Genomic DNA, 25,139 nt, shown 5'->3' on the forward strand with positions numbered 1-25,139 from the left:
ATAGACTAAAACTGTTCTAAAATCATACTAATTTTACCTTACAAAACTAAATTAATGATTCAAACAAATCTGACATCAAATCTCCTCACATAAAAATTTCTTCATACAAATAAAATTTTCAACAAAACATAGACATTAAAAAAAAATAGAATACAACCTGATGAGCTATCCTGGAAGAAATATGAGATGAGCCCAACTTGCAAGTCAAGAAATTCTTCCTCCATCTTCCAACCAAAATCCCCAAAAATTTTCAATCCCCCAAAACAACTTTTTTTTAAAATTTCATTGAAAATATAGGTTAAAAGGAAAATTTTGACCTAAAAATCCATTTTAGGTTGAAATTATTTTTTACCAAATAAATCATTTCCACAAAGTTAATATTCAAAAATGCTTTTTCCTCTCCAAAATTTGATTTTTTAAATTTTATATAAAACATCAAATTTACATATTCAAAGTCAATGGTAAGATATTTTGGAGATATTTTTTTTTTTTCAATAGAAGTGGGCAAGCCACTAAACTGTTTTTATTAAATTTAATAATTTTTACAACGGGTTCAAAAGGCATACCGATAGGAAAGAACCCACAAGAAAACCTTCGGTTATCGCCTTAAATAAAAACCTAAAACTACCCTTACAAAATAGCTGTTACATATCCAGACGATCCATATACCCACCCAAACCCATACAATTTGAACTATACAAAGAGGTCTCATAGGACATATCTAGATACAAAACCAGCTAGTTACAAAATGAAGAGTTGGATATCAAAATATAACTCCTCGAGAAGATCATGCAAAAACACCAAAGAGCCCATATACTTTTACCAATTTCGGAGCATTAGTTGGATACAAAATGAAGAGCAGGATACCTTAAAAAATCTCCTCAAAAAGATCATACAGAGACACTGAGGAGCCCATAACCATATTTGCATAAAAAAAAATACCACACCACCAAGGAGCCCATAGCCATATCTACATCAAAAAACATACCACACCTCAAGAATATAGTAATCAGACATGTAAAAACCAAGAGCTAGTGCCTTCAATAGGAGGATCATGGTCTGCATCCAGAGGAGGAAAACCCTGAGAGGGAATTCCAACCGAGTAGGAGCAAAAAACAAGAAACTCAAAGAAAGTAATGAATGCAAAGCCTCAAAATCAACCCAAGATTTGTCCACAAACTGAGCAAGAACCCGATACAGAAGAAAATCCATAGAAGCCCTAGTATCATCCATGGTGTCACATATTAGCCCCATTCTTAATTCAAACAATAATTGACCATACCAGCCATTACCCAAGAGCTCATGGTGAGGAAGAAAGCCACCATAATAAAAAGACCACACATCAAAATGGTAATTATCCAAGGTAGAAGAAACCATATCGCGATTACACAATGATGGAAATATGAATGTGGAAACCAGAAGTCAGATCAATTCAACATCAAGTAAAACATCATGACATATTGTAACAAAATGAGATAAAAAATCAGAGTAAGAAATATTAGGACAAATTTCCAACCAATGACTCCCCAAGAGCTTGCAGAAATTACAAGCCACCTTAGAAGAAAACATGTTAAAAACCTTACCAAACTTTTCATAATTATCCACATTCTCTTCCTCTGAAACCCATATTTTAATTTTCTTAAAAAGTTTATTTTTATAAATTCAAAATGCATAATACAATTACATTTCACAATTTGAATTGATCAACTCACTAGTTAATTGAATTTAAAGATTTGAATATCAACTAATCATTTAAAAGGGGTAGTCCATAATCATTAATGCATAATTAAAATCAATAGTTAATCATCATCAATAAATTAATGCATATTCATCATTAACTAAAACACACACACATTAAAGCATATGTCATCATGATAGCATACTAGTTGCACATAAACATCATGACCAGTCTACAAAGGTACTAAAAAGTCAAACTTAGTCAAAATACACACGTGAATAGTATGATCGGGGAAGGGGTACTACAGGAAGGCCCCCAACCCATTACAAATTTGAAACACAAACCATCAAAAACTAAAATTGGAACAAAACTAGTCATAGAAATAGTAAAGCAAGAGCCAAATAGATTACATCGTATTTTGAATAAGGCTTTGGGACTACTTATGTAACACTCTAACCTGAAAAATAAGAAAACTTGTTAGTGAGATATTTCTTCTAATAATATTTATATATTCTTACTCAATTTAAAAATCAATATATAGATGGTGTAGTAACAATAACAAATCAATATATAGACCTATCTAGTAAGAATGAAAATATTGCTACAATGGAAAAGAGGGACATCCTCCATAAATATATTATATAATTTTAATAAGAATATATATCAAATAACTATTATATAATAGGATTTTATTTTTTGGATGATAGAAGCTCTACCTTTTTAGAATTTTATTGGATCAACAAGAACTTTCTTTATCCGGTTCTTGATTCCTTTGTCATGATATGAAAAGCCATCTCCAAATGCATAGAAACATTGCAATCCTCTGTTGAAGTTGAAGCTTATCTTTTCCCAATCAAGCAAAGCACTATCTTGATTTAGAAATTCCCATGTTAATTCTTTAAGTAATTGGTCAATCATATAGTTGATGTGGTTTATTGCCTCTTCTTCTGAACATTCAGGATGATCTATCATATAACAGGAAATTGCTGAGGCTGTCTGTCCATGGAGTTTATCATCCTTCATTACCATAACAAATATGTTAATATGATAATATTATAAGTATAATATCATGTGGTTTTGGATCTAATCACCAATTTAAAAGAGAAAGAGTAAAACCTGGTAATCACGAAAATCATCAATTAAACGTGAAGACATCCATATGAGCTCATAGAATCTGCATTGATTATTAAATGTCTTTTGAATAGTGTTGTCTTCTAAATGTTGAGTTGCCAAGAGAAGAGGGTGCAACAATAATGGTCCAATTGCTGCTGTTGTTGATGCAATGTTCATGTACTCATTATAGGTTGGAACATGTTTACTTATGTTCCACTGTGCTTGTTGTAAACTAGCTTCAGCATAATCTGCCCACTAAATCATAATAAACCTGAATTACTAATTCAATCTCCTAATTTTTTTTCATAATTTATAAATTTAATTTGATCTTAAAAAGTAGTCACAATAAATTTGTCCAAAAAAATAATACAAAAATAATATCCCTTATATCTTTTACATGCTTAGTGTACTTTCATTTCACTTACTTTTCTAAAAGAAATTGAAATTTTTAAGTATTATAAAGAAATGAGATTCAAATAAAATAAATACTATCAAATAATTAAATTAATTTTTAAATAAATTAAATAATTTATGTTCACAATAAAGTAAATAAAAATAATCTTATATTAAAGTAAAATAACTCTTAAATAAATAAAATACGATATCTATACTACTATTAATATTAGTTTCTAGAATCCAATACTAATATATACAATAGTTCATATTCATGCAAACATGAGTATTATTTTAATAAATTATCTCAAATACCTCATCTTTTTAAGGGTAGGTGTTGTATGGTGTTACAAAATCCTAATTGTGATTGTAATTATTTAAATAGTAAATATTTTGTATAGGCCTTTCTAAAAAAGACACTTCAATTGGAGAATCTAGAAGATTATTCATTCATGATACCATTTATATTTTTCTAAGTAGCTATAATGAAGTTGAATGGCTCCAAATGAGCCCATCAAGGATCAGGTCTTGCTGAGTGCAAGACTCTGACATCATAAGGGATGAGGTCGGGATCATGCTCCGGGCGAATATGGCGGAATGGATACCTCTTAGTCCTTGGCTCTTAGTCGAAGAGGTTCAACCTATTGGTTCATGCCCCCATATCGGGTGGCAAAAAATACTTTGTGAAGGCCCTCGCTAGCCTAGCAGCTCGGGGGGCTTCATGCCCTTGTTGGGTTGTCATGCTCGCAGGTCTGGAGCTCCATAAAAAAAAAACACTTTCAAATTAAGTCAAGAGATGTGATCTAGATTGGTGGTAGGATGACGTAATTCATGGCCTAACTTTGAAATAAAAATAATTTAAAACAAATATTTATTTTTAAATATAAAGACTTCAAAATCGTAAAATATCTTAATGTCTATAAATGAAACATTTAAAAGTTAGATATAAGTATATAATATGTACTATATTTTTTAAGTAAAAAAATAACTTCTAATTTTATATTTTAAATAAAATAATTAATGTAGATTTTTTAAAAAATATAATTAAAAGTTACATACAAAACTAGAAAAAATACATTACTAAAACTAAATTTTAAGATGAAATGAAACAGTTTTAAAATTAAAATTAAAACATATTTATAAAACAAAACAATTCTAAACTAAAATAGCATAAGAGTTTGTTTTTTCTTATTAATGTTGAATCTAAGGTATTTTTTTATTATTACTTTATCATGTAATATTTGAATTAAAAAAAAGAAGCAAATAATAAATTCATATTTTAGAAAAGTATACTTACTACTTTTGTAATAAATGGCATCATGTCACGTCCTTGCTTTCCAGTTGCCTCATTTGCCAATTCATGTACTGTTTGAAAAATAAATTCTAGAATTCTCTTGAAATCAACTGGAATATCTTGTATAATAGAAATATCCCAACCTTGAGTAATAGACCTAACAACAAGTTCAGCTTGCTCAAATGTTAAGTAATCATCAAGAAGATCGTCCACTAAAGAAAGAAGTGTTGTTGATTTGGTAAAAGCCATTCTACTACTACAAAATTCCTCTTCATCTGCAGCACTAACTCCTAACAAATAATATTCCATCGGACGTTGTCTAATTGAAATCAATTTAATGATCCCGCATTCTGCCCACCAACTGTCATAAAAATAAATTAAATTATTACATTCTTTTTAATAATTAATTTTAAAATTGATAGGTTCAGAATAATTGAATTTTTCTTTTAACTATATCCATGCTCTTATCAAGAATATAAATGTTTTAAATTGGTAGTTCTCAATGCATGATAAACCTTGGTTGAATTCATTCAAATATATCAACAAAGTAACCAACTGTTTAATTTATGATTAGATCAAACATTAAACTATTACATAAAATTTATAATATTTTCATTATTAATTGTTTTTGTTGCTTTCATATTATTTAAATCTATCATTTTCAAAAAAAAAATTATTTAATTTGTTTGATAGTGATAATTACCTAGAGACTTTTTTCATCTCCATCTTGTACACAAACTGTAATGTATTGAAATCTAATTTTGCCAATTCCAGAATCTTGTTATCCTTTAACCTGAAAAAAAATCTCTTAATTAGCTCAAAGAAGTTAATCTATTATTAATTGAAAAGTTGAAAAATAATTGATAATAATATTTGTAACTTTTACTTGAAATTGTCCTCTTCATATATTTCAATGAAATTTTGTGCCTCCCATCTAGAAAAGGTATGAGTCCATTCATACAAGAGTGCATATTCCACCTATGGAATTAAAATGATAAAAGTTAATAATTATCCATTAACTTCTATTTTAAGAATGTTCTTGATATAATAATTCAATTTAAAAAAAATTACCTCTTTCAGAAAACTTTTCTTATATGTATTTTCATTTTTTTGTAATATTTGCTTAAGATATGTTGAACTAAACATTTTAGCTTCTTCCATAACTTTTTCTCCTGGAAATTGCACACTTGAAGCTCTAAAGAGATTGAGAATACTTCGCATCCCATATTCCTCTACAATAATATTCTGATTATTATCATTGTTTCCTTCCGAGAAAAAGAACTGCCCACTTTTATCTTTGAAGTTATGCAACACATCTTCCCATAGTATAACACATAAACAAATCATTAATCATCTCTATGTAAGTACTAGAAAACAATAAAGAAATAATTAAGGTTGATAATGAAAGAAAAGACATTTTAAAAGTACAGTGAGTTATTGGAATAGGTATAAATATATCAAAAAATATATATATACATTCTCTGATAGTTGTAACTTTCATATATAGAATAAGGATTGAAAAATATATTTAAATTATATTACGCTATTTGGGTACCTGCAGATACACCATAACGATGGAGCCTGAGAAGTCTGAGTCCTAAAGCTGTAGCATTCAAATTCTTCGTAACACTTCTGGATTCTAATCCCATGCCCACACTTCCATCCCAACATCTGCATCCATTATTAACTAAACCTTTTTGTTAATGTATTCAATCATGTAAGATCCACTGCAAAACTATTTCTATCACAAGCGAGCTGTGTAACCTCAAAAGATATTTATCGCCTATATAGAAACTTTAACACTGACAATCAAGTAATATGTTAGGATTTCCATCACAATTTATATATTTTGTTAGCAACCCAAATGGTAAAAGAAAAATTCAACAAACCCATAAACATAATCAAGAGCTTCTTTTATTTCAGCCTGAAAATATCGATCTATTCCGAGGCATTGCAATGCATCAACCATCTCAAGTCGCTCGATCAAATCACCATCTAATCCAATTTGCATTTCTTTTAAAAACATTTTCACTTCCTTAACCAGTGTTTCCACACGTTCTCGGTATTCAGATCCCTGAAAAATGCATAATCAGCAAGGAAGAAAAAATAGCAAAAGAATCTACAAAGGAAAACTTTGTTAAGAATAGAAAAGAAGTTATTTACCCCATATGGTGTTTCCATAGATTGGACAAACTCATCATTCCACAGATTTAAATATTTTTGAGGTGTTTCCACAGAAGAAACAGAAGAAATGTTATCTCCCTTCAAAGTAGACATCGCAATTAAATGTTGTGTCCAAATAAATTGAGACCAACAAAAATTTATAAGTTGAATGCTTGTGCTCAACTTCACAAGGACACTGATATTTATATGCTTTGCATGGTATTTAGTGTTCAATGAACATGTTAAAATTTTTAACCATTTATTTTTCTAGAAATGTAATTATGCTAAGTGTGTTTTTACAGCCATAAAATGACAAAAAAGCATATATTGTGAATTGTGTGGTGAGAATCCGTTGGAGATATGAAATGATCTTCTCTCCAATTCAACTAAGTCAATTCTAATGGTAATGGTATTTGATTGATACATAAAATTAATAGATATTTATATTATATTGGAATTAGTCATTATATCTGGACCACACACTCACATCAATATTAATCAGTCAATTTTTATTGAATTTTTAATTTATGCATTAAAGATTTGAAAGGGAAACCAAGTAAAAAATCTAACAAATCAATTGTCTATGATACTTTTGCTATAACTTACCAAAAGTTGAAAGCAATATTTTAATTGTCTAATTGTGCCATAAAATGGGTCCCATTATTAATTAATGACAAATGTCAATACAATTTATCTTTCTTACCAACTATGACCTACTTTAATTGAATCTTTCACTTATCCATTCAAGATATGAAAGGAAAACCAAGTAAAAAAATTGACAAATCAACTGCCCATGACAATTTTGCTATAACTTACCAAAAGTTGAAAGAAATATTTTGATTGTCAAATTGTGCCAAAGACTTGGTCCCATAACTAATTAATGACAACTGTCAATACAATTTATCTTTCTTTTCTCTTTTTGTTTTATCTAACTTTTGAAATATTGAGATCATCTTTTAAGTTAATAAAACTCGAAAGTGATCTAATCTTAAATTACATGCATTTCCAATAAAATTTTAATTTTCATTAATTAATTTTTAATAAAATTTCAGATTATTTCTTATTTTAATATTATTTATAAAAATAGAAATAAAAATTTATAAGAATTAATTTATGATAAGTAATAATTTATATATAATGATTTTTATTTATTTTTCAATACAAGTGGAAGACCACTAATTTTATTAATATTTATAATTTTTATATACAAACCTGGATCAAAGAGCATCGATAGGAAAGAACCAGGCAAAGAAAACCTCCGATCTTGCTCATAAAGTCCAAATGGGAAAATAGTAAAGTTGATTATAATCGAAGAGGAGAAGTGAATAATCCAAACTAGCCCCAAACCATCCCCAAAAATTCATAAGGGCCAACAAAGCCAATTACATCAATAAAGCCCAGCCCCCCAAAATATGTGAAGCAAATACAAAATTATCAAAGAAGGTGATCATGAAGCATCAGGAGTGCAAAAACCAAGTGTTGGGACCTTCCTAAGGAGGAGACAAAGGTTGGGAAGCCCCGACATTCTAATCTTCTGGAGCAACCACTTGTAGAGGCACAACTACACTCGAAAGAGACATTACAACCTTCAACTAATCAAGAATGAAACGAATACCTGAAAACACATTAACAACCACAACCAAGATATCTGGAGACACATGATCCAAAAAGGCTACAAGAGAAAACATCGTGTCATCATAAAGGTTAGAAATCAAACCACCTCTTATAACTGAATTATTTATTATTCCTACTTGCTATTATGTAGTTAGAATATGTTTAATGCTTGTGCTCAACTTTACAAGCACACAGATATTTAGATTGTCAATGCAAAGAGTGGAATTTGAATTCTTTGCATGGTATTTAGTGTTCAATGAATGTGTTTGAATTTTTAGCCATTTATTTTTCTAGAAATGTAATTATGCTAAGTGTGTTTTTACAGCCATATAATGACAAAAGGAATATATTCTGAATTGTGTGGTGAGAATCCATCGGAGATATGAAATGATCTTCTCTCCAATTCAACTAAGTCAATTCTGATGGTAATGGTATTTGATTGATACATAAAATTAATAGATAGTTATCTTCCATTGTATTGGAATTAGTTGTTGTATCTTGACCACATACTCACAACAATATTAATCAGTCAATTTTTATTGGGAATTATTTCTTTTTTATTATGAAATATGTTATCAATTCTGATCTACTTCCATTGAATCTTTTATTTATGCATTCAAGATTTGAAATGAAAACCAATTAAAAAATATGACAAATCAATTGTCTATGATACTTTTTCTATAACTTATCAAAATTTGAAAGCAATATTTTTAATTGTCTAATTGTGCCATAAAATGAGCCCCATAATTAATTAATGACAAATGTCAATACAATTTATCTTTCTTATCAACAATGACCTGCTTCAATTCAATCTTTCACTTATGCATTCAAGATGTGAAAGGAAAACCAAATAAAAAAATTTGACAAATCAATTGTCTATGATAATTTTTCTATAACTTACCAAAAGTTGAAAGCAATATTTTAATTGTCAAATTGTGCCATAGACTTGGTCCCATAATTAATTAATGATAAATATCTATACAATTTATCTTTCTTTTCTCTTTTTGTTTTATCTCGCTTTTGAAGTATTGAGATCATCTTTCAAGTTAATAAAACTCGAAAGTGATCTAGTCTTAAATTACATGCATTTCAAATAAATTTTTAATTTTCATTAATTATTTTTTAATTAAATTTCAGATTATTTCTTATTTTAGTATTATTTATAAAAATAGAAATAAAATTTATAAGAATTAATTTATGGTAAGTAATAATTTGTATATAATAAATGATGTATCCCTCCTACTTGCTATTATGTAGTTAGAATATGTTTAATGGTTGTGCTCAACTTTACAAGCACACTGATATTTATATTGCGAATGCGAATAGTGGAATTTGAATGCTTTGCATGGTATTTAGTGTTCAATGAATGTGTTTGAATTTTTAGCCATTTATTTTTCTAAAAATGTAATTATGCTAAATGTGTTTTTACTGTCATATAATGACAAAAAACATATATTGTGAATTGTGTGGTGAGAATTCATTGGAGATATGAAATGCTCTTCTTTCCAATTCAACTAAGCCAATTCTGATGGTAACGCTATTTATCTTCCATTGTATTGGAATTAGTCGTTGTATAAGGGCCACACACTGACAACAATATTAATCAGTCAATTTTTATTGGGAATTGTTACTTATTGATTATGAAATATGTTATCAACTCTTATCTATTTCTACTGAATCTTTTGTTTATGCATTCAAGATTTGAAATAAAAATCAAATAAAAAATATGACAAATCAATTGTCTATGATACTTTTGCTATAACTTATCAACAGTTGAAAGCAATATATTAATTGTCTAATTGTGCCATAAAATGGGTCCCATAATTAATTAATGACAAATGTCAATACAATTTACATTGCTTAGGAACTTTGATCTGCTTCCATTGAATCTTTTACTTATGTATTCAAGATGTGAAAGGAAAACCAAGTAAAAAATTTGACAAATCAATTGTCTATGATAATTTTGCTATAACTTACTAAAAGTTGTAAGCAATCTTTTAATTGTCAAATTGTGCCATAGACATGGTCCCATAATTAATTAATGATAAATATCAATACAATTTATCTTTCTTTTCTCTTTTTGTTTTATCTAGCTTTTGAAGTATTGAGATCATCTTTTAAGTTAATAAAACTTGAAAGTTATATAATCTTAAATTACATATATTTAAAAAAAAAAAAAAATTCATTAATTATTTTTTAATAAATTTTTTGATTATTTCTTATTTTAGTATTATTTATAAAAAATAGAAATAAAATTTATAAGATTAATTTATTGTAATTAATAATTTTTATATAATAAGTGATTTATCACTCCTACTTGCTATTATGTAGTTAGAATATGTTTATTTTTATTTGTATTTTTGAGAGAAGGGGAGGCTACATTTAGTAAATATATTATTCATGTTATTTATTTTGTTAGTCAATAATTTAGGTATGATTTATTAAAAAAATGTTAGTTAAATTTTATTAAGTTAATTACATTATCTATTTATGTTTTTTTAAAAAGTTTTTTGTAATGCTCACTTCTTACCCAAGTGAGCATCACTAAAAAGTAGAACTAATTTTGTTTATATAATATATTACTCTAATTAAGGCAAAGGAGATCATGATCATACTCATTATAACATTCAACTAACATTTATTATACCAATGAATCTAATTGGAACAATAGCTTATAACAATACTCAATTAACAAAAATGGCATTTCCTATCCGAGTTCACTTTTTGTATAGTAAACATTGCACCTTGATACATGTACCTACATACCTATTTACACAACTAGATGTACAATAAAAAATGTATCAAAGGTTGCATAATCATCAAGATAAATCATATCATTAATTTAAATGGATCAATCATACAACAAACCTAAGAGCTAGACATAAAGTCTCAGGGGCTCATCGTAGATGGCCTTGCCTACATGAATGCACAAAGTCTTCATAGTTTGACTAAAAAACAATTATATAAATCTATAAAGGAGGGTACACAACCCTTTCTAGGGCCTCATACCCCATACAGTTCTCTTGTCGACTGCCATCCACTACGGTGAAATAGGGACACAATCATAGGCATTTCCTTTCTCTTTTATAACTCTATACATAAAAATAAAGGAGGTATTATGCTAATATAAATTAAAGATTATTATTGACTAAATTTTATTTTATTTTATTTTTTATACAATAGAGAGACTATTTGATTTTCTATACTTCTTAAAATTGTGAAAGTAAAAGGTCCATCCTTAAAATTACCAATTAACCATGTGGTTAACATAGTATTGAATTTTATATTATATTGCTAGTTACTTTAATATCACTCCTTTAAATTAGTTGATATGGAAGTATCATTAAATATTAATAAAAAAAAATTATATTAATATCGATGTTAGAATTACTAGAGAAGATGTAAATAAGTGGAATAAACAATTAGGTGCAAAATCTATTATCTTTTCATATCTATTTTATAGGGTAAAATAAAATATCTCTTCATTCTATTTTTACAAAACTCTCTTTTTAATTTTTTACATCAATATTAAATTCATGTCTCTAAATCACTAATTTTATAACAACATTAATCTAAATAATAGGTTAAAAGCACAAAGTTGTGTATGTATTTTTTTTCTGTATATTTTATGTTTTTTTTGTTTTTTTAATTTAAAAATTATTTTAATATACTTTCTTTCAAAGTAAAGACTATAATTATGTCGAAGGCGTACCCTTTTTGAAGTAATTGAGTTAACTCTGAAGATCAATGATTTACATCTTCTAAAAATTGATGCAAGACAATTAAACTTGTCATGACCATCGATATTGAATTCACAAATTTAAATTAATCCTATTTTACTCATCACTCAACATTCCTTTTTCCTCATTGGCCAGTTGGGATTGAGAAAGATTTTATTTGTAAGCAAAGCAGAGTCTTTTTTCCTCATTGGCCAGTTGGGATTGAGAAACATTTTTTTTGTAAGCAAAGCATAGTATCAATTTTTAAAATAATATTATAATTTTGTGAGAGTATTTTATCAAAAAATAAATAAATAAATAAAAGTTTTACTACTTGATTGATATTGAATTCACAAATTACATTCTTTTTTCCTCATTGGGATTGAAAAGGATTTTTCTTGTAAGAAAAGTAGAGTATCCATTTTTAAAATAATATTATAATTTTGTGAGAGTAAATATGAAAAAAAATAAATAAATAAATAAAAGTTTTTCCTTATTGGCCAGTTGGGATTGAAAAACATTTCTGTTGTAAGCAAAGTAGAGTATCCATTCTTAAAATAATATTATAATTTTGTGAGAGTATTTTATGAAATAAATAAATAAAAGTTTTAGTAGTGGATCGATATTGAATTCACAAATTTTAATTATTCTTATTTTCTTCGTCACTCAACATTCTTTTTTCCTCATTGTCGAGTTATTATTATAATTTTGTGAGGCTATTTTATCATAAATAAATATATAAATTAATTAAATTTTTAGTAGTGGATAGAGGTTTAAGTGAAAAATAGAAATAAATCATAGGAAATTATAATAGTTTGATTTTGACTTCTTTCATTCCATGTTTTTTCCCTCACAATTTATCATTTTATAAAACAAGATTAAACTTAATTATTCCTATTTTCCTTGTCACTCAACATTCTTTTTTCCTCATTGGCCAGTTGGGATTGAGAAAGATTTTTTTTAAGAAAAGCAGAGTATCCATTTTTAAAATAATATTATAATTTTGTGAGAGAATTTTATTAAAAAAATAAAAAATAAATAAAAGTTTTACTAGTGGATGGATATTGAACTCACAAATTTTAATTAATCCTATTTTCCTCGTCACTCAATATTCTTTTTTCCTCATTGACCATCCCCCCCTTTCATTATCAAAGAGCCACGTTTCCTCCCACAACTTTAGAAATCCACAAGCTATTTCTTCTATAAAAAATAGAAACATTTCTGAGGAGGAGAATGTGTGTAAAGACCATTATCTCAAAACTCTATGTGGACAACTTTCACTACCTTTCTTGTCATCATATTGTGGACAATAAAAAATGCAAGAAAAAAGTAATCCAAACTTCACCGAATACATTCCGATGCCCAAAGTGTTCTATTGATATCTTTGAATGTGATTTTTGCTATTTGTTAAAAATTGACTTGCAAGATGAAACAGGTGAACTCATTAAAGTTACTAAATTTGAAGGACCAACAAATGCTTTTGTTGGGTGTTGGCACTGAAGATTTTAAATTTTTACTGGGAGAGCCTGATGGTGCTAAACAAATCTTAGAAAATGTAATCAATTGTCCGTTTCTACTTGATCTCAATCAAAATGATACCATTTGGTGGGCACAAAACACAAAGCATCATTATTACAGTTGTTAAGTTTCTTTAGCTTGATTGCATTTAAATCTTAGTACATGTGGAACTACAGTCATATATTGATTTGTACCTCAAAGTATTTCTTACTTTTTGTTATGTACAAAGTTCTATTTCCATAACTTGTTATGTCCTAAGCTTATATATAATAGTTGGGCACCTATGTCCTTTCAAATTATGTTTGCATATCTATGTAAATTGAATATAGTTAGAATTCAATGTCTCATTTATATGATTATTAACTTTATTAAGAAAATGAGTTTTCAACAAACCTATCCTATGATCACTTTGTTGTAAAATTTAAATACTAATTTTAATTGAAGTAAATTTTAGGAGAAAACATTAGCTCTCTTATAAAATTTGACATTGATAAGATTATGATTTGTAAGAACCATCTTAAGATAAACATAACATTACTTCAAGTGGAAGAAATAGTTAGTTTATCTCTTTATAATTTTGCAAAGGATTTGGCCTTAGTTCAAGAGAAACTAGAAGTAGATTGATAAGAATTATTTATTAGGAGCCTTATTATTATTTACATTGGTTACATAGCAAATATTTAGACTCTTTTCTAATTTTATGTATCAAGATATTTTGTGTTACTTAAATTATATGCCACAATGTATTATCTCATAAGTTTGGTTATAATAGTTGACCAAATTATTTAAAATTATGCATGCAAATTTTTTTGTAAAATAAAACAAAAAAATAATTCTTACAAATACCTAGATGCTTTCAATTAACATTCTTTCATTCTTTATATATACTATTTACATGATCATCATTTATAGATAGATCACATTCTCCTAATTCTCAAAGGAACTTCAAATGGAAGAACACAATGAAAAGATGCAAGAAAAGTGTGCTCGCCAAAATGAAATGCAACACATATGGTACCATGCAAGGAAAGATATTATTAACAAAAGAAGATGAGAAAACCAGCACATCCTTCTTGATGAAGCTTCCACATCTGCATTATCTCCATATAATAATCCTTTTCATCTACCATCACATCCACCTCAATTACAATAGATAATTGAGCCCAACCTTTTTGCCCAAATGCAACCTCCATCACCTTTATCTCAAAATTATTACATTGCTAGTAATAAATTTTGTTCAAAGTTGGATAGCCTCTCAAACATGTCAACATGTTTGGCTTGTATGGAAAGATATCCAGGCATCAAAACTAAGAAATGTGATGGAATAACTACTTGTTATAGATGCACATTAGAAAATAATGGTCATCAATTCTCAAAATGGAACAATATGGATCCTGATCAGCAACCTATTTGTTTGCAAAGACTATCTCAAATTGAGGAGATGTTGATTGCAAGGGTTAGCCCAGTACTTCAAGTTACTTATGCTAGGGGAGGGCAACACAAATATAGTGGCCATACTATTTGTTTTCCTCAAGATATTACTACAATTGTATCCTACTTACCAAGACTTATACATGAATTGGATATAATAATAGTAAACAGGGAAAGCATTGGGCAAGAAAAATATAACTTTTATGTTAGTAGAAATCATGTTCATGAAGCATTGAAATATAAGATAATCAATGAACTAGACTATAAGTATGTAAAGTTAGATGAAATTGCATTAACATCTTTACCCATTGCCTCTACTGACATCTTAGACCTTCTATATGCAACAACTTCAACCACTAATCCAAGAAATGTAGAGTTCGCACAATCAGATATTACAGAGGATGATGCAATACAAGAGAATATGGAATCGCAATCTTCATTTGTGGCAAATATTCCACCCACACTTAGAGAGGTTGAAGAGGTGCGCTCTTTACTACAACTAGGGAAAGGATGACCAACTCCTACTCTAAATTGGCCACCCATTTCTCCATCCCCCATAAATGAATTCACCACTGAAGGATTGTTTGCAATGGAATTTCCCACTTTGTTTCCAAAAGGAAGCGCCATATTCAAACATCAACACATCAAAGAAGAAGTTAAGTTACATGAATATGCTATGCATCTTCTATGATACCATGATAATAGATTTGGGAAACACCCATGATTTAGATACTTCATACTAAACATATTGATGTGTCATCAAAGTCAATCCACATCCCCTATTTTTGTGCAAAGACAACTAGATGATTCTCTACCAACAACAATTTCTGATTTATGTCAAAGACTAAATGACTTGCTTGATGACAAGCTTCCTGACCAACTCATGCGGTTTACCTCATCAATTCATTGCATGTGCCCATTCTGGAACCAGCATAGAGGAGATCTCTCAGACATAGTTATTCAGATTGGTTGCCCAACACTATTCTTCACCCTCAGTGCAACAAATACAAAATGGCCAGACTTGCATAGTATCATGCCATCCAATGCACCTACAAATCCATATGCAGCTTCTAGATGGAGGATACAAAATATAGTTCAAAACCCACACCTTACTGTAGTATACATGCACCATAGATTTACAACATTTTGTGAAGAGGTCTTGGAAAAACTCCTTGGTGCAAAAGAGAATTGGTATAGGTATAATTCTTAAACTATTATAATCTTGTACTACAACACTTGATACTTATATTACTCACTAAAGATTCCTTTTGCAGGTATGAGTGGCAACATAGAGGATTTGCATATTTCCATGGTTTCATTTGGCTCCATGAAGCACCTGACTTTGAAAAATTACAATGGAATAACATTCAATTAGTACAAAATGTACTTGACTACATTGATAGATACGTCTCTGCATGGAACCCAAAAACCATTGAATTAAGAAACATAATGATTCACAGATCTCCTATTGATGATCCTTTCTTGATGGACACAAGAATGATAATTACAACATACCCTTCCATTGACTACAATGAATTGGCAAACCATTTAAAAATGCCACACAAAGTGCACCCTACAAACTTGTCTTGGGAAAAAGGGGACATCTCTTGTTTGTCGTTATAAAGCCCCTTGGAACATGCAAGAGAAATTAATCCTCTCCAATGATGATAATGGACAACCTAAACATAATCCTGCAAGAAATGATGACTGCTTGAATCTTCACAACCCATCTATACTCTCTATTTGGAGGGCCAAGGCAGATTGCCAATATGTTCTCTCAATAAATGCAGTTCTAAAATATATCATAAAATATGTAACAAAAGCCGAACTAGAATTTGAAACATACCATGCTATGTTATCTTGTATTTCAACCAATTTTGAGCTTGACAAACCTGCCCCAATTGCCTTTTGAAAAATGCTTACTGATACTCTTGTAGATCGATACATTGGTGCTCAAGAGACTTGCCACCTTCTGTTAAAATTACCACTCTCCATATGTAGCAGGACATTTGTTTCTTTAAGTATAAACCGAAAAAACTTTCGTGTTTCAATCTCACCCACATCGACAACCACATCCCCAAGTTATATAGATGCTTATATGGCACGACCTACACATATAGAAACATTGTCACTTATTCAAGTCACTCAAAAGTGGACCTTCAAAGCATCTTGCAAGCACAACCAATGGAAAGAATGATCCACACCAGCTATTGTTCGAGTATCTCCATGATTCAAAAGCATCCCAACAAAAGATGACAAAGCTTTCCAAGCATTCTATTAGATTGAACTACTACTATACCATTCATTTCACAACATTCTAAATGATATTGGTACATTAGATGACCAAGTTATGGAAAAATGGGCAACTTTATCTTGCTACTACCAACCATGGCATGTGTGATGCACACCTTTGCAACCAGATGAAGAAACTAATACTGGAAGTCCCCCTATTCAGAAGGACCACATGCAAGAAGATATACCTGATGAATGGAAAATCTTATCAAGTCTATATTCAGGCCTCCCTATGCATATTGATGAAATTGACGTGTTTGGTTGATGTGGAATTGACCTCAACCATGATTGGGGAGAGGCTCATGTAAATCCACAAGAAGAAATAATAGCTACTACTTGAATAGACTCAAAATGACCAACATTTCAAGCTCCCTATGATCTCAATCAAAACACCCAGCTTCACCTATCTATTGAGAAAAAAAAAAGAGCATATGATATAGTTGTTTCACACCTACAAGCCACTACTTTGCAGCAGCCACTTAAGATAATTGTTCAAGGAACAGATGGAACTGGAAAGTATCACTTGATTAAAAGCATCAAGATTGCATTGATGAGCACAACACCAATTGGCTAATCACCGATACTACTTCTTGCACCAACAGGTATCGCAACATTCAACATACAAGCACCAACAATTCATTTTGCCTTGAGAATACCAATAAAATAAATGGCCCCCTTACAAGGAAAAATGCTAGCAACACTCCAAGAGAGCATGTACTTCATTTGATACATTCTAATAGATGAAATGAGTTTCATTGGCCCAAAGCTACTACAACAAATTGACAACAAATTGCATGAAACATTCCCAAGCCAAAATCATATCCCATTTGGAGGACGGTCAATCATGCTATTCAGTGACTTAGGGTAGCTACCACCAGTCAAAGATATCCCTATGTATTCTTCAAATTCTTATGGGGGAATACTATGGCATTCTTTCACAATAGTTATAACTTTGAACAAAATATTTCCTCAAATTAGAGACGATCCAACATAAATTAGTTTTCATGACCTTCTATCAAATTTTATGAAATGCAAAGCCTACAATTGCAGATTGGCAGCCTCTAATGCCACGATCAAGATCCTCACTAACAAATGAAGAGAAATCTCATTGCTCATCCTCCATACATCTATTTTCAATGAATGAAATGGTATCTTCACATAATAAACATATGTTGTTATCTTCAACAATGCTAGTAGCATTATCCATAGCAGAGTAACTTAGGGGATCAATATGCTCAAATCTAGAAGAAGAACAACTTGAATCTAACATACTCCTATGTATTGGCCAAAAGGTTATGTTATATTCAAATTGGTGAGTGGAAACAAGGCTTTTAAATGGTGCACTTGGAAAAGTCAAAGCAATTGTATAGAGACATGGAGAAAGACCACCTCAACTTCCATTATTTGTTGTTGTTCACTTCAAAAATTACAAAGGACCAATGTGAAATCACAATAGACCAAAAAATTTTCCTATAACCCCTGTGAGTCATGGTGTTCATTGTCAAATACCACTAAAAATGGCATGGGCATTAACTATACATAAATCACAAGGGCTCACACTCCAACGAGAAACAATCGACATCAACAACATTGATCATCAAGGATTGGCATTCATGGCTATCTCAAGAGTTCATGAACTTGCAAGCTTCCGCATACACGCCACCTTCACATTTGAAAGATATTCACACATGCAAACCAACCCATATGTTGCTCATTGAAAATAAGAGGAGGAGCGATTGCTAGCATTATCAAATACTAGTTCTACAAACACAAGTTAAAAGATCTCCAGGTTTATTCACTCAAGAACTTGTTCCATAACTTTAAAATGAATACATTAAAACCATACTTTTTAAACTTGCAAACTATTCAGCATATACTTCCTTTAATTTTGTTTCAATTATTAAATCTACAAATATTTGATAATCAATGTTAAACAAACAAGCATGTAACAAAAGTTCTACAATATTCAAATTCTAATTATCTCTTTTCCATACTCTCTAGGTACAAATTCTACAAAAGGATAATTAAACACTTATTCATAATACTATTCTATTATTACTACAAGTGAAAAGATCTCTAGGTTTGTTCAATAAATCACTTGTTTTTGTATCTTTATAATGTATACATTAAATCTAGACTTTTTCAACTTACAAACAATTCAACAAATAGTTCCTTTAAAAAAATATTAATTACTAAATCTACAAATATTCAATAATCAATGTTAAACAATCAAAAATGTAACAAAAGTTGTAAAATTTTTGACTTTCTAATTATATCTCATTTTCATACTCTACAAGTACAAATTTTACAATACGATAATTTCCCTTATTCGCAACACCATTCTATTATTAGTTACTTCCAATTCAAAAGAGTTTGCAAAAATAATTTGTACAAAAAAGGAACATTACTTGTTAATTGCATATATTGTTCAAGGTCCAAAACTAACTTAAAATATAATATCAAAGATATCCTTCGACGTACCCATTGCACACCAAGGTGTGATTGCTAGTTTAGTTGTTGATAAAATACTAAAATTGAAGTTACATGAGGTGTCACACTTTACATAGTAAATTTTACCTTTTTTTGTTCATTTTTTTTGTGTATATTGATACCTTGAAACTTTACTACAAAAATATATTTTTAACTATATATATATTTGAAAAGTTGTGTGTACTGAAATTTATTTTGTTCGGCATCACCTTTTCTTTTAATTATTTATCCAAATTAGAAAATTATTATATCATCTTGACATAGACTCTTTTCTCTCGTGTAGTTTTTAAAAAAAAATTTAAATAAATTTTAGTATTTTTCTATTACAAGATAATCAACCTCACATTTTTGTGTTGATGACTTACTTTAGATAAAAATAAAATATAAAATATAAAAACTAATTAAAATATTAAAAGATATATATATTTTGGAAAATTCACTTATAGATCTATAAAAGAGTATTTATACATTTGAAAACAATATTATTTTTAAGAGTAGGAGTTGTTGAAACATCAAATTTTATAAAAAAATGTTTTTAAAAAAATGGTAATTAGGCTCAAAGTGGTATAAAATATATATTTAGTAGACAATTCCAATTGGAAAAGTTGTGGCCTATATATAAGATAGCTATAATGAATCTTTATCAACCATATGTTTGACTAAAATTAATTTTTAGTTAGAATTACTTAAATTCAACTGTTGTAATAAGTTTGTCTAAAACATGACACAATTATGTGTTTTTACCCAATAGTGTTGATAATATTAAATTCTTTAATTTCATAATAACACTACCTCATAACTATTTTACTTGTTTTGAATAATAAACTCCTCCTTTTAAACTAAAATAAATAGCTTTCTAATGAGTAAATTCAACACATATATTTTTATAGAATAAATACATATTCAAAAGAAGTAATCTTCTAATTTATAATATAGGAAAAAAAAAAGAACACAAAAGATTTAAACAAAGCAACTTTCTCAAATATTATTTAGTAAAGATTCAAGAAGATAACTTCCTAAATTCAAACAAGGTAATTTTATAGAATATTATTTCATAAGGATTCTAATAAGATAACTTTCTAAAACAATAATATTGACAAATTTTCAAACAAGATAATTTCATAAAATAATATTTTAAGAGAATCTAGTAAATTCGCTCTTTTTTTTTTATTTTAAAAAAAGATTAATAGTATGTTCTAGCAAGGTAACTTTCCCCAAAAAAAATAATTAATAAAGCATGTTTCAAATCTCTAGTTGCTACATGGTGAAGTGACTATATTATTTTAAACTCTCTTTCTTATAAGGAATACAAGTAAAAATGTGCCTTATGTAGTCTTATAATTCTACATGGCTTATGTTGGAGCGCAGGTAACCAAGAAAAATGTTTTATAATCTAAGTGATCATGCACAAAAAACCCTAAGTATAATACTTGCTTCCAGAACTATATAACATAATAAAATATTAAACAAACAAAAGATTATCGTAATATACATACACATGGATTTACATTGGCAAAAAAATCTAACATTAGTGGAAAACCAATTAAACTTTATCCTACAGTATAATTTATATAATACACATTAGTATCATACATTTAGTAAAATACATACAAATTATAAAATAATAATATCACCAGAATCCAGGATTTGTATACAACCATCCAAAAACATACTAAATTAACTAAGATCTCATTACTATCCTAACAATCACTACAATCCCTAAATAACATATAAAATATTAAAAAAACCCAGAACATAGAAATGCACTTATATACATCTCATACATCTAGCTAACCCCAAAATTTAATGAGCACACATTAATATGCTAACACTGGGTAAGTGCACCAAGATGGTGAACAAAAAGGGGGGTATAAGTGGCCACTTTTTTTTTTCTTCTAAAAACAGGTAAACCTGAACTTCAAAGAGATATTTGAAGGTCATGCACTAAAAACTAGGAGTTGAGAAAAGAATAAGAATGGTAGTACTCTGAATCTAGTTTCTAAACTACTAAATTTTTTTAAAATTGGGATAAGATTAAGAGAGTCAAACCTCTCATGCATGAAAAATTGTTCCTAATTTTTTCAAAAAAAACATAACATAGTTGTTTTCGTGCGTTGCATAAAATATATAGTTAGATTTAGTATTTTACAAAACCCTTTAATAGGATTATAGGTAAGAGTGAGATCTAGAATTTGTTTATTTTTTTGTAATTTTTCGTTGGTTATTTATTTTTTTATGATTTTTTGAAGTGACCACATCCTGAAAATTCGGTACCTATTCGCGCACTGGGCATAACTTGCATCAAAATAATCAAAAATGAAAACTTAAATTTTTAAAAGTGTATAGAATCTAGTGTAGAACAATAATATGTAGATTATTTTGAATTTGGTCAAGTATATCAAAAGTTATTAAAAAAATGGTAGACATATGTCTGTGAGGACTGTCAAGACACTGGTAAAAAAAATTAAAGTTTACTATGCTAATGTTGTCCAAAAATAGAAAACTTTATATGGTCAGAAAATTGAGAAGACGTGTGAGATTATGGTGGTAATTTTAGAGATACTCACTTGATCATTTGTAAACTTGATGATGATGAAGTTGAGAAATCATATTGGAAGATGAAAAAATGTGTAAAGGGACAAAAATGGGGGGAAAATGGGCTTGCAAGCCTTAGGGTCATTTTCCAACCCTCTTACCAAGCCAAAACCCGCACGGGTTTTGAAAAAAAAAAGTATGATTCACAGTTCTACATAACCCACATGGGTTTTGAAAAACAAAAAATACTATTCACAGTTCTACATAACCCCTATGGGTTAAGAAGACATAATAATGTATGCTTGTAAACTTAGCATTTACTACACATGTATAGATATACATATAATATGTATTTATGTATTTATATATGCATATCTATAGTTATATATACATATATTTATATAGATATATGTATATATATTTTCATACATGCATGTCTCTCTTCTTTTCCTCTCTCTCTCATCTTCCTTCCCCCATCACCTTCTCCATCTATTCTGAGCCCTAATTATCCTCCTTGAGTTCTATCTCATCTCTCCCCCTCACACTTCTCTCTTTGCCGAGTCTCTCACCCTTTTCTCCTTCTCGTTCTCTCTACCTCATGTCTATCACCCTCTCCTCCCCCCCTCTCTCTCTCTCTCACACACACACACACACACTCATTATCCTATCCTATTCTCACCCTCTCCCCCTTCTCTCTCTTTCTCTACCCCTCCCTCTCCCTCTCCCCTCTCTCCCTCCCCCTCTCGTTATCTTATCATATTCTCTCTCTCTCTCTCTATTTATCCTATTCTCCCCATCTCCACCCTCCCTCTCCCTCTCTCCCAATCTCCTCTCTCTCTCCCTCCTCCTCTCCTTATCCTATTCTCTCCCTCTCTCCCTCTCTTCCTATCTCCTATTCTCTCTCTCTCTCTCTCTCTCTCTCTTCTCTTTCTTTCCCTGTCTCTCTCCCTCTCTTCCTATCCCCTTCTCTCTCTATCTCTAACTCTCTCTCCCTCCCCCTCTCGTTATCTTATCCTATCCTCTCTCTCTCCCCCTCCCCCTCTCTTGACCCTACTCTCTCTCTCTCTCTCTCTCTCTCTCACACACACACACACACACACACACACACTCATTATCCTGTCCTATTCTCACCCTCTCCCCCTTCTCTCTCTTTCTCTACCCCTCCCTCTCCCTCTCCCCTCTCTCCCTCCCCCTCTCGTTATCTTATCATATTCTCTCTCTCCCCCTTCCCCTCTCTTGACCCTATTCTCTCTCTCTCTCTCTCTCTCTCTCTCTCTCTCTCTCTCTCTCTCTCTCTCTCTCTCTTTCTCTACTTATCCTATTCTCCCCATCTCCACCCTCCCTCTCCCTCTCTCCCAATCTCCTCTCTCTCTCTCTCTCCCTCCTCTCCTTATCCTATTCTCCCTCTCTCCCTCTCTTCCTATCTCCTATTCTCTCTCTCTCTCTCTCTCTTCTCTTTCTTTCCCTATCTCTCTCCCTCTCTTCCTATCCCCTTCTCTCTCTATCTCTAACTCTCTCTCCCTCCCCCTCTCGTTATCTTATCCTATCCTCTCTCTCCCCCTCCCCCTCTCTTGACTCTACTCTCTCTCTCTCTCTCTCTCTCTCTCTCTCTCTCTCTCTCTCTCTCTCTCTCTCTCTCTCTCTCTCTCTCTCTCTCTCTCTCTCCCCCTCTCCCTCTCTTTATCCTATTCTCTCAATCTCTACCCTCCCTCTCCCTCTCTCCCAATCTCCTCTCTCTTTCCCCCTCTCCTTATCCTATTCTCTCCCTCTTTTCCTATCTCCTATTCTCTCTCTTACCCCCTCTCCCCCTATCTCTCTCTCTCTCTCTCTCTCTCTCTCTCTCTCTCTCTCTCTCTTCCTATCCCCTATTCTCTCTCTTACCCCCTCTCCCCCTACTCCTCTCTCTCTCTCTCTCTCTCTCTCTCTCTCTCTCTCTCTCTCTCTCTCTCTCTCAATCCTATTCTCACCCTCTATCTCTCTCCCACTTCCTATTTGGTTCCTAGTTCTCCATAACCCATACAGGTTATGCAGAACTAAGGCCAAAACTTCTAGTTCTGCATAACCCGCGAGTTTCTAAAAAATATAATGTTCCTCAAAACCAGTACAGGTTTTGAGGAACTTTTAATTTTTAATTATAAAATATAATGTTCCTCAAAACCCGTACGTGTTTTGAGGAACTTTTTTTTTCCTTAATTGTTTTTGGTTACCAAGCCTAGCACATTTTTGAATTTTTAGAACACGCACGTGTTATGAAAAATTTCATTTTTTTTGCATGTGGCCACTTTTCTATTCACCATCTTGGTGCATTTACACCACTGGCTATTGATAAAGATTCACTGCCTCCATGAGGAATAGAGGCCCTAGCAATATCAAAAGGGTCATGGGAGTTGTCCCCATCCCACATAGGTGGGAAGGGTCCCCATGTTGCGTGAGAGATGTTAGACAATTCAAATAACTAGAGGACAACTAAGAGGGGGGGTGAATCAGTTGTTAGCAGATTACTAGAACCTTAAGCATTCAAAATTTTATTATCGGAACATATAAGATCAATACCAGAATGCATAAACCAATTACTGGAATAGCAGATATAACAATTGAGCACAAACAATAATTAGAGAATAGTTACCATCCATTCATAACACATGACACTAAGATTTGTACGTGGAAAACATGATAAAGGGAAAAACCACAGTGGGAAGCCTACCCACAGTCAGATAATACTTCTACAGCAAGTATGTGATTACAAATTGAGGGGCTTGCACATGCAAGAAGGCCATAAGTCAAGAGCACATTGCTCATCACAAAAGGAGGCTCACTGACTACAAAAGAAATCTAGACTACAATCCGGAAAGAAGAATGAATTGCAATAATAACATCTCCTATGCCTGAGTACAATTCC

General features: G+C 30.5%; 1 protein-coding gene across 1 annotated transcript; it reads right to left on the reverse strand.

Moving 5' to 3' along the window:
• Positions 1–1,786: 1,786 nt before the first annotated feature.
• Positions 1,787–6,819, reverse strand: LOC131036390 (longifolene synthase). Its single transcript, XM_057968277.2, has 10 exons — positions 6,642–6,819; positions 6,368–6,552; positions 6,034–6,149; positions 5,550–5,794; positions 5,365–5,456; positions 5,182–5,271; positions 4,482–4,839; positions 2,795–3,046; positions 2,395–2,695; positions 1,787–2,135 (listed from the first exon to the last, which is right to left on the reverse strand). Exons 1-9 carry the CDS (start codon positions 6,753–6,755, stop codon positions 2,399–2,401), a joined length of 1,749 nt encoding a protein of 582 aa, XP_057824260.2. The 5' UTR covers positions 6,756–6,819; the 3' UTR covers positions 1,787–2,135; positions 2,395–2,398.
• Between the last annotated feature and the right edge of the window lie 18,320 nt (positions 6,820–25,139).

Source organism: Cryptomeria japonica, chromosome 10, assembly GCF_030272615.1.
Source record: "Cryptomeria japonica chromosome 10, Sugi_1.0, whole genome shotgun sequence".
NCBI lineage: Eukaryota > Viridiplantae > Streptophyta > Pinopsida > Cupressales > Cupressaceae > Cryptomeria > Cryptomeria japonica.

Coding starts and splice junctions, on each gene's coding strand:
- LOC131036390 (XM_057968277.2), bottom strand. CDS start 6,755: ATGTCTACTTTGAAGGGAGATAACATTTCTTCTGTTTCTTCTGTGGAA. Junction 6,553..6,641: donor CTATGGAAACACCATATGGG/GTAAATAACTTC, acceptor TGCATTTTTCAG/GGATCTGAATACCGAGAACG. Junction 3,047..4,481: donor TGCCATTTATTACAAAAGTA/GTAAGTATACTT, acceptor ATTATGATTTAG/TGGGCAGATTATGCTGAAGC.